Raw genomic sequence first — 17,579 nt, forward strand, 5'->3', positions numbered from 1 at the left:
AGCTGGCTACCTGAACACAACTTCCGCCGGGATCAAATTCAGATCGTGAGCAGAATTTAGGACTGCAGTACTGCAGCTTTACCATTCTGCGCAATGGGGCTCTTTAGACTTGTACAAATAAAACCTGCCTTTTATGTCATCCAAAGCACATAAGCAAAGCTTTTGGAGCAGGAATTTCCCACCTCCCAGTTTCTGCTGCAGTCCTTGGTATTCCCCAAAATATTGCTCCTCCAGGTCAAGAATAAAGTGAGGGTCTGCAGCGCAGGGAAGGAAATCATGAAAATCTTCATGCCCCTCTTCCAACAAGAAATGAGCTAATGCACTGGAATAAGTATAAATGGTATCTTTGAATCAAACCTATGGTTCTTCAGATGTGAAAAGAGCCTCCCTGAAAAGCAACTGGTAAAACATCTTTCTGGATCTCAGAAGACAGTTTTCTTATACTAAGATTGCAAAACTATATATATCTGATCAATGTGGATAAATGCCATACTATATTCCCTTTAGTCCTGTGAATCAAATATGAAATTCATTAACAAATATTTTTTAAAACCTGGTAGAGCCATTATGATAATATTTGATAACTATTACTTCATTTTTTGCCTATATGATCCACCACCCACCACCCCCGGCAATTGCAGAAAACATTCCAGCTGTCAAATTATGACTGGGATCCTTCCCTGTTTTGAAGTTGTGCCTCTACCTGGGAGGATCCCTGCACAGCTCAATAGAGCAGGTTTCTTCCCCAGTCAGTGCACAGGAAACACAGAAGGGCAGGCTGTGTGTGCTTAGGGGTTCATGGAAATTATTTGAGTGGAAAAAGAGGCTTGAATGAAGGTGCCCACTGACTTCCCATTCCCTAGATTACTAAGGTCCTCTGCCTACACACGTGCTCAGAGCTGATGGAAAACAAGGGCTCTGTTTGTTGTATCCACCTTGCATGAGAGTTGTGACCACTTCATGAAGGACTGCGCTCTACAGGCTCAGTTTTGGCTTGAAGTCAGTAGCAAAATGCTCATTCATTTTGATGGTAAAGGATTGCAGCTTAAATAATTGGTAATGCCCTCACAGTATGCTAGAATATGTATTTACATTACATAGTGGAGTTACATTTGAGATAGTGACACAGAAGCACTGAAAATTATATTGAATGGCTATCTAGCAGGCAGCAGTGATTGCTAGATGCTCTCAGAGGTCCAGAAATGCCTGGTCTGCTTCCAGATGTTAAGGCCCCTAGCCATAATAAAAAATTTTTAAAAAAATAACAAGACATGGAAAAGTGAGACAAGTTCTGAAACTTAAGAAAAGTCCACAGGTAACAAGTGTCTAAATTGCAGACCTCCTTTTAGCTTGAGACCCAGTCCCACCCCCACCCCCCTACATTGGCCCTACTGATTGCATAGATTCTCAGGCACAATTGAGTTTCCCATGCTGTTCTATAGATGCTCCCTATATGCAGTTAAAAAGAATAACTATGCATATTTGGAGTATTTCCCACTTTAGAAGAGAATAGAAAGCTCACACATCTGCAGCCCTCTGTAATACTTGCACTTTTACATTGTTTCCTGAGTTGAATTATTTTGTTGGATTGGCATTAGAAAGTTTCCCTTTCTGAAGAGATTTGAACCAGATTCAGCTTTCCATAGTAGCAATGTTAATAATACCTAAGAGATGTTATTATTATGGAACTAGGATTGCTCTAAAGGAATATTTTGCATTTGTAATGGGTATGGACTGAGGCCCACTGTATATCTTTGTTGTACATTGTTAAGCAGTAAATACTTTTTATGCTTCGAGTCTTTAAGAATCCAGGCAAAAGGAAATGCATTGACAGAAAGTGTTTGTTCATATGTATTAAATGTTAAATTATTTTGTTATAAATAATTAATATTTCAGTGCAAGTGCTTATGTGGGATAAACAGGCTTTTCCCTGTCAATATGCTGTAATTTAAATTCTTCCAGCAAACCAAGTCCAGAATAGAAAGTGACAAATGCATCCAAGGTGAGAATTGGTGTTTCTTTTGCTGTTTGTGATTCTCTCAGCTGTGTGTAACTCCTCCCCACCCCACCTCATTGCAATCTTTCCCAAACTTGGTTTGGTACAATCTTTTTGGAAATATTACACTCAAAGCTGTAGGCCAGGGGTGGCCAACGATAGCTCTCCAGATGTTTTTTGCCTACAACTCCCATCAGCCCCAGCCAGCGTGGCCAATGGCTGGGATTGATGGAAGTTGTAGGCAAAAAACATCTGGAGAGCTACCGTTGGCCACTCCTGCTGTAGGCCATGTGGATAGGAAGGTGCATATTTTTTCAGGTCCTACCACATCTTCCTTGCTGTAGCTTCTCTGTGGCTGTCATTTCTCACTAAAAGATAAGTATATAAGGTCATGACTGATAGTGCTAGTAAAGTAAAAAAAAGTTTCTTCACTATTCAGCTGAAAATTCTCTGTGCATTTTGCTAACATTTTGAAGGAACACTGAAGGATTAGCAGATTCCTCTGAAAAAGCCTGTTGGTGAAAAACACATAGGGAATTTTTAGCTGAGAAACTATATTTTTAAACTTTTGTTACACCATCAGCCTTGGCCTTATTTTTATCTCTTGGTGACTGGTGTGGCCTTTTTATTTTCTCTTTGTCATTTCTCTCTACCACCAAAAGCCTTTGGGAGCTTTTTTTAAAAATCAGCAATTAACAAAGCATCACAATATTATAATATTTGAACAATCTTTTTACTAGTTCTTTGAATTCCAAGCTCTCTTTTTAAAAGAAGGAGAATAAATGTTAGTCCTTTCCATTGCAGACATTTGCCTTTCTACTTATATCTCCACAACAAAGGGGGCTGGAGAACTTTTTAAATGGAATTTGGGAGTTCAGCAGAACTGGTAAATAAATTGTTACAATATTTTAATGCTGTAGCCATTTTGTTTTGGCTTCAAGTCTCATACATCTTATGGCAACCCCATAAGGTTTTTAAGGCCAGAGATGCTGAAAGGTAGTTTGCCATTTCCTACCTCTGAATAGCGACCCTGGTATTCTTTTATGGTCTCCCATTTAAAATACTAACCAGGGCTTACCCTGCTTTGCTTCCAAGATCTGACAGGATCTGTCTAGCATGAGTTATCCAGGTCAGGGCTATAGCTGTATACCAAGTTGCAATTTATTTTTTTTAAAAAGTTAAACAATTTCGTTAAAAGTTTGATGGTATTATGGAAATAGCAGCAATGATAGCTGAGGCAAACAAAATGCCAAGTAGATTCTTTGTTACCTCTGCAAATGTCTGCCTCCATGTAGCTTTCATTGTTACTGTGAATGTCTGTGTGTTGTCACCTGGAAGAAGCAGCTGAAATCAATTGGCCTACCTTACAGGATCAAGCTGGACCAATCTGACTGGATCCTTCTGGTAAAATGTTAGCATCTGCCAAATCAATAGTTAACTCCTTAAAGCAGGGGTGGCCAACGGTAGCTCTCCAGATGTTTTTTGCCTACAACTCCCATCAGCTCCAGCCAGCATGGTCAATGGCTGGGGCTGATGGGAGCTGTAGGCAAAAAACATCTGGAGAGCTACCATTGGCCACCCCTGCCTTAAAGTAATCATACATAATGATTTTGCAGTTGATCACATGGGGTAGGAAACTTCCATCTTAATCCAAACTATAAATTTAATGTCATGTTTTTCTTATGCCAGAGAACAAACTTCCACCTTTTCTTACCAACTAACTGTATCTTAATGTTTTCTGCAGCAAGTTCCACTTTTCATACAGTGCATTTTATATTGATCCCCTTAAAGATACACTCTTAATTTTTAAATAGTCAATTGAATAAAATCCAGACCTTCCATCATGTAATTTGAATCATGATCTAACCCAAGTGTGTGTGTTTATATACATACACAGTGTACAGGAAAGCAGGATAGATCTTAACTATATTTAAGATTCATCCTGCTTTCCTGTACAGTAATAAATAACCTCCCCAGCTCTCTTAGAAATGTAATGTCGAAATTGCCTTTATCTATAGAAATCTAGAATCTCACAGTTTGAAACAACTTATTCTACAGTTCCCTTTTGCCACATTGTTGTGTCAAGAACATGCAACATCATCACTCCACTGACCTCCTAAAACTGCAAAGGGAACATTGACACGAGGCAAGGTTTCTTAAAGTGATTCACAGTGCAAACCTATGCAAGTTTACTTGGAATCTCACTGAGTTTAATGGCAATCACTTCCAAGAAAATATATTTAGGCTTGCCATCCAATTAAATATGTAACTGCTAGGTTACTCATATGTGTATTTAAATACAGATTATGAGTAGTGTAATATTTTATTGTAATTTATTAAAGAAAGAGGACTGTTTATCTTTGCCATACATTGTGTGCCTATTTGTGGTGTATATGTCTTGTATATTAGTGTGTAATAAACTAGATATCATTCTAAGGAGCTATACTTGTAACTGTTAAGCAATGCTCTTCAGATTATAGTAAAGTAAAATAGTTCAGCTAAATAGAGCATTAATATTGCCTAGCTATTATTTTAGTAGCTGATCTGTAAGTTTTAGCAAATGCCTGTTCCTTATTCTGTAACAGTGGAATATGCAACAAGTACAGTGATCTTAACTATGTATATGACCCCTATACCTTACCTTCTTTATAAATGTTACAAATCTTTTTTGGAGCTTGATAAGTACCCGAACTTCTTTGAGCTTTGCATTTTGATGTTATTCCAAGTACTGATTTAGCAGGGAGGTGGAACCAATTGCATCTTGTTATTTCAGTATGCTTACTTGGTGTACAGACTCTTATTTCTTGACTAAGTTACCACTTGTCTGTACTATATCAAAATTATTGAATACAGCAGAAGCAAAGAGTCTGTAAGAAGTATTTTCATTTCTGCAGAATCTTATATCTACTAAGACAATCATAAATGGTCAGATAAATGAGACCAAAAGTATATGCTTCAAAGATGTAACTAAATATGAAATCTTTCTGATGTGGTAGCAAGTTTTTCACATATGCAGTTATTCTTTCAAAAAGATAACTGGCATATATATGATTGCATAATCTACAGACATGAAGTTCGGTACCATATTTCCCAGCTCCCTGACATATGGGAAAAGTTTGGATCATTTTCAGTCAGAAAAATCCTAGAGTAAGGAATTAAAGTCTTTAAACCCCTTAAGTGCTAGACTTAAAGAGTTGAAAATGTCTGAAAAAGAAACACTAAGAAGAATGATAAAGCTACGAAGCTGTTTATTACTCGTTTACAGTATAACTGAAAAATCTTAGCTAGAGCTTTAAAATGTGACATACTGATCCTAAGGTTAGCTGAACCAACAACTATGTGTAGGACAAAAGTGTATCAACTGCTGTCTCAGTTCAGTATCACAAACTATGATATTGCCCTGATATTGCAGGAATATGATTGGCTAAGTTGTTGATGATATCATTTAAGAATAGGAAATGACCAAAATGTTCATAAGATGGGGGGAAATGTAGTGCAAAGCCATAATCCAGCAGTACTCAGGACCCTCAAAACAATACAACTTGTTAGGGATACAAATAGGTAGTTTCCTACAGAATGGCACAGATTGCTTTGTTATGCAACTATTTATACCATGAATACTGCACTTGAGAGTTAAATTGCCTTGAACAATGCCTCAGCATTGATTAAGCAGTCTTTTATTCTTGTATTAAATTTGTACTAATTAATTAATCAGTTTTATTTTGTTCTGAATTTGACAGTAGTTGTCTATGGCTATAAATGTATATATTCAGTAGTTAAATTGAAAAAAACTCAATTCTGGGAATGCTTAGAAAGAGTGGACAAAGTTTAACTATGGTTATATTTCTGATTGAGGTAAATCAGATGGTATTATCACTTTTAACTCTCTGCTATGTGCTCAATTCATATTTTAAGTGATATTTTAAAAAATGATATACACAGTAGTAGCAGTAGCTGATTTAGAATGGAGGGTAGCTTCTGGTTTTAATACAACAGATTCCCTATTTTTCACATATTAATAGACGTTATTTATCAGACAGGGCCAATGACAGCAATACAATATAATAAATGATAAGGTTTAATTAAAACTTATTTTGCAAGTAAAACACTGATTGCTGCTCAGAAATATTTTATAATGCAATGGTATTTCATAAATAGTGTTATATAACAATAGGTCAAAAATATTTTCTATCCTACAGTGTTTGTATATGACATACAGTAGGAAAGATCTTCTTAAACCATTCTGGCTCACATAGAAGAAAATTAATTTGAAATATAAAGTTGCATGTCTAATCATTGTTGCCATGCCTGACAGGGATAAAGGGGTACAGCAATCATGGATTTGATTCTTCATGTGAAGCTGTTCTGACTTGACAGGTTCACTTCTCAAAAGTGTTGCTGAGCTACACATTACCCACAAAAGTGCTTGGCTGGTGGTAAAGATGATGTGCCAGCAACCACTCAACTAGAATTAAGCACACCCTTAGGTTATATAAACCTTTATTTTTCAGCACTGTGGAGAATCAAGACTTTTAGCATGCTGCTTTCTGGGACCACCATATAAAGTCAAGCCCTGTGTCTCACTGAAGACCACTGGGGCTTGGGGAAATGTTTGCAATTGTAAACAAATAAATCCATTAAATTAGGTGGGGTCTCCTTTTGATGGGAATGTATACAGGTCTGTCTTAAAGTAACGTATATACAAGAATCAGGGAAGTGGAGGAGAAAAGGTGATTTAATGCTGCTTGCTAACAGATATTGTTATGTACCCACTGTTAGTACTCTCTGTTCCTTTATTTCAGCATATGTTATTCATATCATTAATAATAAGAAATGTCTGTGTTGTCAACTGCGATCCCTGCTTACTGCCAGAACATGGTACAGTCTCTTAGAATTAAGATGGATTTATTCTTTTAGAATTCCACCTTATGATTTTAAAAGATCCTTTCAATAATAGTTGGAACACTGTGACGTTCCCAGGTGTGTTTATTGTACTAGTTTTGTATGGTAAAACTAGAGAGAAATAGAAACTGCTTTTTTTAGCCTTTTAAAACACTGCTAAAAATATTGGCTTAGCAATGAAAGAACTCTCCATGTATCCATGTTATTTCTATAAAAGCTGTGTGATCTTTTGCCTTAATTCAAATAAAACATAACTGCATATGTTGTGGCTACTTGGTATTTATTAAACAATGGCATTCAGTTTGTTTCTCAGTCAGTCCCCCTTTTGTCTTTTAATTACTCCATGACACAATGTATTTTTAAATTATATTGTTTGGAAGACATTTATAATTTCATTGATGCAAAAGGCTAGAGACACACCATCCAGATTAAAAATATTACAAGAGTGGCACTGGAATCTTGTGGCAAATTTAATAGTGATGATCTTACTTACAGTTTTCTGTGTAATTTTATTTAGTATTTCCTGATGTGAACAAGTTCATGCTAACTGAACTTGAGGATGTGGTGCTGGTGAACAATCACAGCAACAAAAACATTTTTTCATTTGTGTAAGACTGTTAATTAAATGTTGAACTACACACAAAACAGAAGCAACCAATATTTTAAACATTGCAGTCAAATTCCCAAAATATATCCAGTATGGGTTCTTTCCTTTGAATCTGGGGTGATGGACTGTCTCAAGCAAAGAAATTGTGCTTTTCCAGATTGTCATTTTCCTCAGGAAGAAGGAATTTTATGTCCTTTAGAAATTTTCAAGAACACAGTGGATGTATAAAGGTTTAAAATGGACTTTGGCATTCACCCTAAGTGGTTTATCCGATGAATCTAGTTTCATAAGGTCATAAAGCACTTTTGCACTTTTTGAATATATGAATTTGTATACCCCAAAGGGTGATTATGGTACACTTATAAAGTTGTAATTATCTTTGTGTAATTTGTCAGTCATTTTGCTGTTTTGTTTTTTTTTTGTTTGCTTAATCCCCAGTTGGGAGCAGGGGATTCCCCATTTTGGAGGCCCTCTCCCTGCTTCAGGGTTATCAGAAAACAGCAGGGGGAAGGGAAATGTCTGCTGGACACTCCATTATTCCCTATGGGGATCAATTCCCATAGGGTATAATGGTGAATTGATCTGGGTATCTGGAATTCTGGAGAGGCTGTTTTTTGAGGTAGAGACACCAAAATTTCAGCATAGAATCCAGTGCCTCTCTTCAAAACACCATCCAAGTTTCAAAAAGATTGGACCAGGGGATCCAATTCTATGAGCCCCAAAAGAAGGTGCCCCTATCCTTCATCATTTCCAATGGAGGGAAGGCATTGAAAATGTGTGCAGTCCCTTTAAATGTGATGGCCAGAACTCCCTTTGGAGTTAAATTGTGCTTGTCACAACCTTGCTTCTGGTTCCATCCCAGTGTCTTCTGGCTCTACTCCAAAGTCTCCTGGCTCTACCCCCAAAATCCCCAGATATTTCTTGAATTGGACTAGGCAGCTACAACTAAAATGAACTGGCTCCTAAGCATAGAATATTATTGCAGCTTACTTTACATGGTTGTTAGCCAAAATGCCCTCAAAACGAGTTTGGGGAATTAGTTAGGTGGGCACCTAGCTCACTAGGAATCTTTTTACCAATATATACCAGGCTCAACCATCCAGAGGGTAATGCTCAATAAAAAGGACTCTAATTTAATAAAAACCAATTGTAGTTTATTTAGAATAATATAGTTCTTTCACACAAGATAAAAATACAATACAATCACACATTCACACAGGCCTAAGAAAAATAGACAGATTGATAGGGGAACATATAAGGGTAAACAGACGGGGCGATATTACCTCTCGTAGTCTTCAAGGAAGGCTCCGGTGGCGACAGTTGAGGGAATGGGGGAGGACCCGAAACTGATCAGGAATCAGGGATGGATCTATGCAGCGGAATGTGGGTTGCTGATAGAAGCACACCTGTGGGTAGCTAGTCCACAGGTTATAAGGCCTCACCTGAGCCCTTAGGGGATGGGAGGCAACGGGGAGGAGAGATGGGAGGCTCTGTGATGACCATGAAGGCTGGACATTAGAAGAGCCAATGGTGAGTTCCTTGGTGGCTCCTAATTGGGTGCCAGTTTTGACCAATGAACTTCACCTTAGTCCTGGGCAACCTGGAAACTTCCAGGTTGCGACAGGACCTGGGGCGGCTCCAAGGATGTCAGTATGGAAATGGCTAGGTACTTGGGATTAAGTGGGCTTATCTGGGAAGGTGACAATAGGGAATCAAATATTGACCTAGGTATCCCCGGTGTAGACAAAAGACTTGGTTGTGACAGGAGATGTTCTTCCTCTTTTCTCATCATCTTCTGGCAGGAGTTATTGTTTAGGGTATTGCCCGGCAATCAGGACTGACAGTTGAGCTGTTAATCCATTCATGGGGCGAATGGGTTGCTTGCGGGCTAAGGGTGACTCAGGGTGTGTACGTGAGCTTTCCACTACGAAGGAATGAAGTCCAGCCTGGCAGGAAGATGGCTACGAGTGGTGTTAGCAAAACACAGTGGATTCCATGCTCAGCGCTTCAACACCGGTCACCTGGATAGCTCCGTGGCGGCGCAGCTTCTTCCCTACCATGGCGGACCCACGCAGTGACGGGGAAACGTCCGTGTATGTTGGCAAGCACTCTATACCTGTTTAGAATGCCCGCCCACTTAGGCTGTTTGTACACATGAGTCCCTTTTTAGTCCCTGGATGGCTTTACTCACACTCTCTGGCCAGACGTGTGCGAGCTCACTTCTCCAGGCGCCCTGGCAACCATACTGGTGACTATGATATTGGGGAAAGAGGGGTCTTTTCCTCACATGGTGTTTTGGATAAAAAGTTATAAAATACTTTCACAAATTTGAAATGATATTATAACAGTTTAGAAACTGCAGGGATTACATGATTAATGTGGCTACACTGTAACCACTGGCCAATTCCCACCTCTTCCTGGGTTTGGCCCGGTCTATGGGCAGAGCTAGTTTGGTGTAGTGGTTAAGTGTGTGGACTCTGGGAGAACTGGGTTTGATTCCCCACTCCTTCACTTGCACCTGCTAGCATGGCCTTGGGTCATAGCTCTGGCAGAGGTTGGCCTTGAAAGGGCAGCTTCTGTGAGAGCCCTCTCCAGCCCCACCCACCTCATAGGGTGTCTGTTGTGGGGGAAGAAGGTAAAGGAGATTGTGAGCCGCTCTGAGACTCTTCGGAGTGGAGGGCGGGATATAAATCCAATATCAATCAATCAATTGTTGGGGGGGTGCTCCCTAAATTTATGGGGAGGGAGGTTCTCCATAAATTCATTAGTAGTGATAATGGAGGCCCCTCCCTGTGATGTCACTGGAACAAATGCCTCTGGCCGGGCCCCAGCCCCCCCCCCCCTGGAAATTGAAAAGTCTACACCACTGAACAGACAGCAGGAAGAAGTCTGGCACTTTGACTAGTACAACCTGCTCACTAGAAAAGTCTGAAAAAAGGATCTTCCTATCTAGTAGGGATGTTGTAGAGATGTTCCCCTAACTCAAAACTTGATGTTTGCCTCGTAACAATGGCCAATACTGGAGCACAGACCAAACCAAGCTGCAAACAGGACATAATGCTGGGCTGGTGGGATTCTCTTCTCAAGCACCTGAAGTAGCCTCACAAGAAGGGATTTGCAAGAACAGTAAGAAACATATGTTTTGACAAATGAAATGGGTGCAACCTAAACATGTGGGACTCTTTTCATAAACCTTGTGCTTGTGTATTTGTGTTAAGTGCCATCAAGTCACAACTGACTTATGGCCACCTCAGCAAGGAGCTTACGAAGCAAGTGAGAAGCAGAGATGGTTTCCCTCTGCCTTCCTCTGTGGAGCCTTCCTTGGAGGTCTCCCATCCAAGTACCAACCCTGTTTAGTTTCTGCCATCTGACAATATCAAGCTGTACCATGCTGCCTTCCTTTCCTTCATACACCTTAAAAGTCTTCATATTGGTTAAATAGGACTTTTCAGTGGCAGCCATGAGTGTATCCAAGCTTATAGAATGGAAGCAATATTTGCTGATTTTTCAAGAATAAAATATTTAACAATCAACCATACTGGTAAAAGGCTCTCTTTTATGTTGGAAAAGTCAATGTCTGGTACAAAGAAGCAGCAGCAAAGACCCTTCAGGGCACAGAGAAAGACAATTAGATAGGATAGTGAGGTTAGCACCTTTCTCCTGTTGTTATTCCTAGTCTGCCTCCAGATTGCTACTCTTACCCTCTCTCTCAGCTAGAGATGTAGTTAGGAACCTATCTCTGTCCCCCCTCTTTCCTATCAAGTATCTTAGTTCCTAAATAAACCATTATCTACTCTTTAATTAGGTTGTGCACCTCTGCTGGGTTAGTTACTCTGCAAACATTTGACACCTGTCTTTTGGAACACTTATACTACAAAATACTTTCCCTGGCTGTAAACCACTGTAAGAAATAAATTCTTATAGTGCTTATGGAAAAATCAGCAAAATTGTGCAGAGGTGGGGGGGAGATGGGGGTACAGAGTAGGAGAATGTTCCTAAAATATATAATCATTAGGGAGGGTTGAGCCTCCTACCAAGTGCAGTGAGAAAGGTCAGTCACAGTGGGAAACCGTATACATGTCTTTTAAGCAGTTTTAGTTCTGAGGCTCTTGCCACATAAAACGTTGATCACCTAAATCGTTACAAAATAGAAACCTTTCAGATTCAGGGTTCTTGAGGATGGACAGGAAGCAAAAAATAAAGAGAAAGATACCGCTGGGCTGGTGAAAAAGCTTGTAATATGGTTGTAAAATAGCTGTAATACTTTTAAATGGCTGTAATAGAGCCAGTTTGGTGTAGTGGTTAAGTGTGTGGACTCTTATCTGGGAGAACCCGATTTGATTCCCCACTCCTCCACTTGCACCTGCTGGAATGGCCTTGGGTTAGCCATAGCCCTGGCAGAGGTTGTCGTTGGAAAGGGCAGCTGCTGTAAGAGCTCTCTTACACCCACCCACCTCACAGGGTGTCTGTTGTGGGGGAGGAAGGTAAAGGAGATTGTGAGCCGCTCTGAGACTCTTCGGAGTGGAGGGTGGGATATAAATCTAATATCTTCTAAATGTGCAAGAAGCTCTTCATTTTTCCGTTAAGACAATTACAACTTGCAGTTTGGCAATTTCCCGCCCGCTACCTCCTCTAGGTGCTGCGATGGAAGGACTGACCACGCCCAGCTAACCAGTCCTCCAACGTTTGGCGACTGGGGGAAGGGGAGGGCTGAGCCAGCTGTCTGGAGTCGCCAGTGCCTTGCCTCGTCCTGGCGCCGTTGCTCCAGCCCCCACCCCCGGCCCCCGGCCCGCGGCTCCTCGCCAGCATCAGCCCCGCCGCCGGGCTCCTGCCACCCCCCCCCCCCTCCGGGTAGCAGGGACGAGACCATTGGGCGACCAGAGCCGCAGCTCTCCCAGGCCTTCCCCCTAGCGGGCATCCCCCGCAGGCGCTGCCAGCTCCTCTCCAGCTGCCTTTGGTCTCTCGTCGCCTTCCGAAAAAGGCCAGCGATGGGCGCCGGTGCGCGGGCGGCCCTGAGCTGAGGCTGGCCCGGGCCGCGCGCGGCTGGCCGGCGTTGGGCAGAGCGATGAAATTCCCGGGCTCCGTCCTGGTCTCGCTCTTCCTCTTCGTGGCCGAGACGGCGACCGCCCTGTACCTGAGCAGCACGTACCGCTCGGCGGGGGACCGCATCTGGCAGTCGCTCACCCTCCTCTTTGCCCTGCTGCCCTGCGTCCTGGTCCAGTTCAGCCTGGTCTTCATCCACCGCGACCTCAGCAGGGACAGGCCGCTCGTGCTGCTGCTCCACATCCTGCAGCTGGGACCGATTGTCAGGTGGGCGCCTCCCTCGGCCGAGCCCTGCAGCATGCGTGTGATGCCTCGGGACCAGCAGGCGGGCGGGGCGGGGCGGGGCGGGACTGAGCCTGAGCCCTTGCGGAATGGGAGACGCCCAAGAATCCTCTGGGGATTAGGTGGCGCCTTGAATCAGGACTGGCATGCCAGGGCCCCCGCCCGCGGAGATAGGTAGCCCATTTGCTGCACACAGTAGCCAAGATGGCCCGTTGTCCTCCTTCCTCAGCGTGTGCCATGGTTTGGTTGCTGCACGCAAACAGATACAGACGGTGGCTGTGATACGGGGCATCTGTTCAGCGCATTCTGCAGCTCTGCAAGGTAGCTGTAACTATGGCAAAGAAACATGCCTTATATAATGGCATGCCCATACACAGAACTTACAGCTGTCGGAAGGGAGCTCAGGGTGTGTGGGTGGCTGTGTATTCCACCTGTTGGATTATACTGCTGTGTCCAGAGCTTTAACAAGACTGATTTCCCCCCTCAAAAAACCACCCGGTTTCTGGGTGGGGTGGGTAAGCAACCACACCTCTTGGCCTTTTTGTTATCATAATATACTGCATGATCCTGTTGGATTTAATTTGGGTTTTAAAAAAAACATTCTCCACATTTATACTTAATAATTCTGAAGGCTGTTTGTTCTGTGTTTGGCAGTTCCTTCCTTTCAAGATGCAGCTTGGAGCGAATAATACTGTGAGATCTCAGAACCAACTGTAAATAAAAGAATGCCCATCAGATTCCCAATCAGTATTTAAAGGGAGAAATCTTTAAAACTGTTATGCAGGTAGCTGTAAAAAAAAAGACTTTGAAGCTTTGGGGCCTCAACTTACATTGCTGGGGAGATCTGCTATCTAGGGTTGGCCAAATGGCTGGGAGAAAAATGCTGTGCCCTTATGTCTGGAAATGGGCAGCTGAAACTTTTCATAGCATGGAGGTAAATAATGGCACCTGTAAATAATATCCTGTTAAGCCTGTAATAAATTAACAGGACATTCTCTCCCCTCCCCCCACAAGTTATTCGGCAACTCTACTGCCATCACAGCTTGTTGTAATATCTCTCTAGCACAAAGAACCTGAGAAATATCAAGCTGCAGTCTGAGGTTACGTGCCAGTCATACAACAAACCAGAAGCCACAGTACAAAAAAATAAAATAACCAACTATTCAATCATTGTAACTCCACCTCTGTGAGTTAACAACATAAGAATATAAGAGAATCCATGTTGGATCAGGCCAATGGCTCACAGTGGCCAAAAAAACCAGGTGCCATCAGGAAGTCCATCAGTGGGGCCAGGACACTAGAAGTCCTCCCACTGTTGCCCCCTCCAAGCACCAAGAATACAGAGTATCACTGCCCCAGACAGAGAGTTCCATTTACACCCTGTGGCTAATAGCCACTGATGGACCTCTGCTCCATATGGTTATCCAATCCCCTATTGAAGCTGTCTGCGCTTGTAGCCACCACCACCTCCTGTGGCAGTGAATTCCATATGTTAATCACCTTTGGGTAAAGAAGTACTTCCTTTTATCCCTTCTAACCTAACTGCTCAGCAATTTAATTGAGTGCCCACGAGTTCTTGTATTGTGAGAAAGGGAGAAAAGTACTTCTTTCTCTGCCCTATGCATAATCTTGTAAACCTCTATCATGTCACTCCTCAGCTGACGTTTCTCCAAGCTAAAGAGCCCCAACCATTTTAACCTTTCTTCATAGGGAAAGTGTTCCAATCCTTTAATTATTCTAGTTGCCCGTTTCTGCACTTCTTCCAATGTTATAATATCTTTTCTGAGGTACAGTGACCAGAATAGTACACATTACTCCAAATGAGGCTGCACCATTGATTTATACAGGGGCATTATGATATTAGCTGATTTGTTTTCAATTCCCTTCCTAATAATTCTCAGCATAGCATAGGTCTTTTTTATTGCAGTCACACACTGTCTCATTTCAACATTTTCATTGTGTTATCTACCACGACCCCAAGATCTCTCTCTTGGTCAGTTTCCACCAGTTCACACGCCATCAACTTGTATTTATAGTTAGGATTTTTTGGTCCCAATGTGCATTACTTTGCATTTGGCCATGTTGAACCTCATTTGCCATGTTGATACCCACTCACCCAGCCTCGACAGACCATTTGGAGTGTCCCACAATCCTCTCTGGTTCCTACCATCCTGAACAATTTAGTGTCATCCACAAACATAGCCACTTCACTGCTTACTCCCAACTCCAAAATCATTAATGAACAAATTAAAAAGCCCAGTACTGAACCCTGCGGTACCCCACTGCTTACCACCCTCCACTGCGAAAATTGGCCATTTATACTCACTCTCTGTTTCCTATTAGTTAGGAAGGTGTAGTCCATTACAAGAAGTAATGCTTACCTCATTTGTGAACACAGAGTTCCATCTCTTACCTCTTGGTAGCCGAACTTCAGCTGTGTGGTGGGCTGTTGTGCAAGGTAAACTACTTTGAGCCTTTGTAGGCCACTAGGCTCAGCAAAAAAAAAAGGAAGGGAGTCCAATAACTTTTTTAGTTTACTCTTGAAAGCTCAAATCTGGAAAATCTTCTTGGTCTCTAAGATGCTGCTCGACTCAAATCTGACTGTTCTTTCTATTGGTGGCTTTCTTAGTCTCTCTACGTTTTCCTGCTTTTCTGCACACAAAATGCCATCTGTTCTGCCACTTCCCCCATTTCCAAGAGCTTTATTGTAGTTGTGATTCTGAGAGGTTTTTGACAAAGAAAAGCCATTCGTTTTCTAGGCCAGCCTCCCTACACAATCCAATCTATGACTGGACAAACTTGCTAGCTTATGTTACTCTAACATATCTAATGATGCCAGAGCATCATGAAGCATGTAGCAAATTGTTTTGAGGGTGATATTTAGGGATGAATGTGACTTTTGCAAACTCATGGACAGATTTGAATGTCCTCCTTTTGATTCCATTACTCTCATATGAAAAGAAACCCATGACAAATCTTTGCTTTTACACTTTTCTTACCTTCTACTAAACTCTCCTTTACATATGTTTGCATTTCTCAACACTATTTGTGTGCCAGTTATATATAAATGGTATAAAATAAAAAAAACCATTGACTAAAAGGAGGTAGATCAAAATCGATTCAGGGCTTTTTTTTTGTAGCAGGAACTCCTTTGCATATTGGGTGACACACACCCTGATGTAGCCAATCCTCCTGGAGCTTACATTAGGCCCAGTTCTAATAGCCCTGTAAGCTCTTGGAGGATTGGCTACATCAGGGGTGTGTGGCCTAATATGCAAAGGAGCACCTGCTACAAAACAGTCCTGCCTATATTGATTTCTTCCCTCTCACCCAGGAACAGTTAATTATTTGAATAATGAAGCTAGTGGCCCACGTTTCACTGCCCTAAGTCCAGTTTTGGAGATGAGAGACTGGAATTTGAAAGCAGTCACACTGGACTAAACAGACACAGATTTCTAGATTTACTGCAGCAGATCATATCAGGACTGCAGTTAGAATGCATGTATTTCACTGAGCACATTGAGGAAGTTCTTGACTGCAATGAGATGTTGCTGTATTCTAGTGGCTAAGGCTTTAAGCCTAAAGACATTTTCCTGGAACTAAGCCAGGGACTTAAATCTGTTTAGAATTGTTCTCTATGTGCATCAGAAGAAAACCAGGTAGTCCCCAGTTTATTTACCATAAACTGAGTTGTTGGCCTTAGGCATGCTACTATAAACTTCATCCTTCCCCTTCTGAATCTGTGACTTTGGCAAAAAGGAGGACAAATGTCTCCTCCCACCTGCTAATTCTCTACCTCTGCATGGAAATGCAGCTAGAAGATAAGTCTGAGGAGAAAAGGTTAAAGAGCACCTCTCAGTTCCTCTACTCCCAATTGTTTCCTCTTGCAACTACATTTATTTTAATTTTTTCAACTGATAAATTCTGGTTCTCACTCTCTCTTTTTCTGCCATCAAGTCACATCGGACTTTCAGTGACCTCATGGGATTTTCAAGGCAAGAGATGCTCAAAGGTGGTTTGCCATTGCCTGCCTCCACATCATGACCATGGTATTCCTTGGTGGTCTCCCTTCCAAATACAGACAAGGGCTGACCTTGCTTAGCTTCTGAAGCCTGACAAGATTGGGCTAGCCTGGGCTATTCAGGTCAAGTCTGTTGTTGTTTTTTACATGTATAGGGAAGAATGCATTGTGTGCCTGCCTCTTTGTTTTGCATAGAGGATCGCTAGTGTAGAATCATACCATTTATGCTGTTAGAAAGACTCACTTCTGTCTAATCAGAGATGCTATTTTTTTAAAAAAAAAAACCAAGACATTACAAGAGTTTGCCTTGTGTAATTGTTTCTCTGTTTCTTCTCCTTCAGGTGTGTGGAAGTTTTTTATATTTATTTTCATGCCGGCAGAGTGGAAGAACCTTATGTCAGTATTACCAAGAAGAGGCAGATGCCCCGAGATGGTCATTCAGAGGAAGTTGAGAAAGAAGTGGGCCAGGCAGAGGGCAAGCTCTTTACACACAGGTCTGCATTTAGTAGAGCATCAGTGATCCAAGCTTTCCTAGGCTCTGCACCTCAACTGACACTTCAGCTGTATATATGTGTCCTACAGCAGGAGATCACAGCAGCTAGAAGTACGTAATAAATGTGTATCTTTCTCGCTAATTCTGTTTTGATAGGAGTTAAATATGAGGATCCAATGCAACAATTTCCCATACTGCAGTGATTGTTTCAATGCTAACTGTGGGGAAACAAATA

The 17,579-nt window shown here is 41.7% G+C and overlaps 1 protein-coding gene across 2 annotated transcripts in view; it reads left to right on the plus strand.

Moving 5' to 3' along the window:
- The window catches only part of LOC132568370 (lanC-like protein 3), a 64,980-nt gene that overhangs the window by 34,715 nt on the left and 12,686 nt on the right, over window positions 1–17,579 (plus strand). The window contains exons 1-2 of one of the 2 annotated variants that reach the window (XM_060234108.1): window positions 12,524–12,815; window positions 17,193–17,455. In XM_060234108.1, the coding sequence (XP_060090091.1) occupies window positions 12,571–12,815; window positions 17,193–17,455 (508 nt within the window). In that variant the 5' untranslated portion in view covers window positions 12,524–12,570. Of the gene's footprint in view, window positions 1–12,523; window positions 12,816–17,192; window positions 17,456–17,579 lie in introns of those variants that run through there. The other variant, XM_060234107.1, reaches the window with a different exon arrangement.

The sequence above is a fragment of the Heteronotia binoei genome, chromosome 3 (assembly GCF_032191835.1).
Source record: "Heteronotia binoei isolate CCM8104 ecotype False Entrance Well chromosome 3, APGP_CSIRO_Hbin_v1, whole genome shotgun sequence".
In the NCBI taxonomy this organism is placed as follows: domain Eukaryota; kingdom Metazoa; phylum Chordata; class Lepidosauria; order Squamata; family Gekkonidae; genus Heteronotia; species Heteronotia binoei.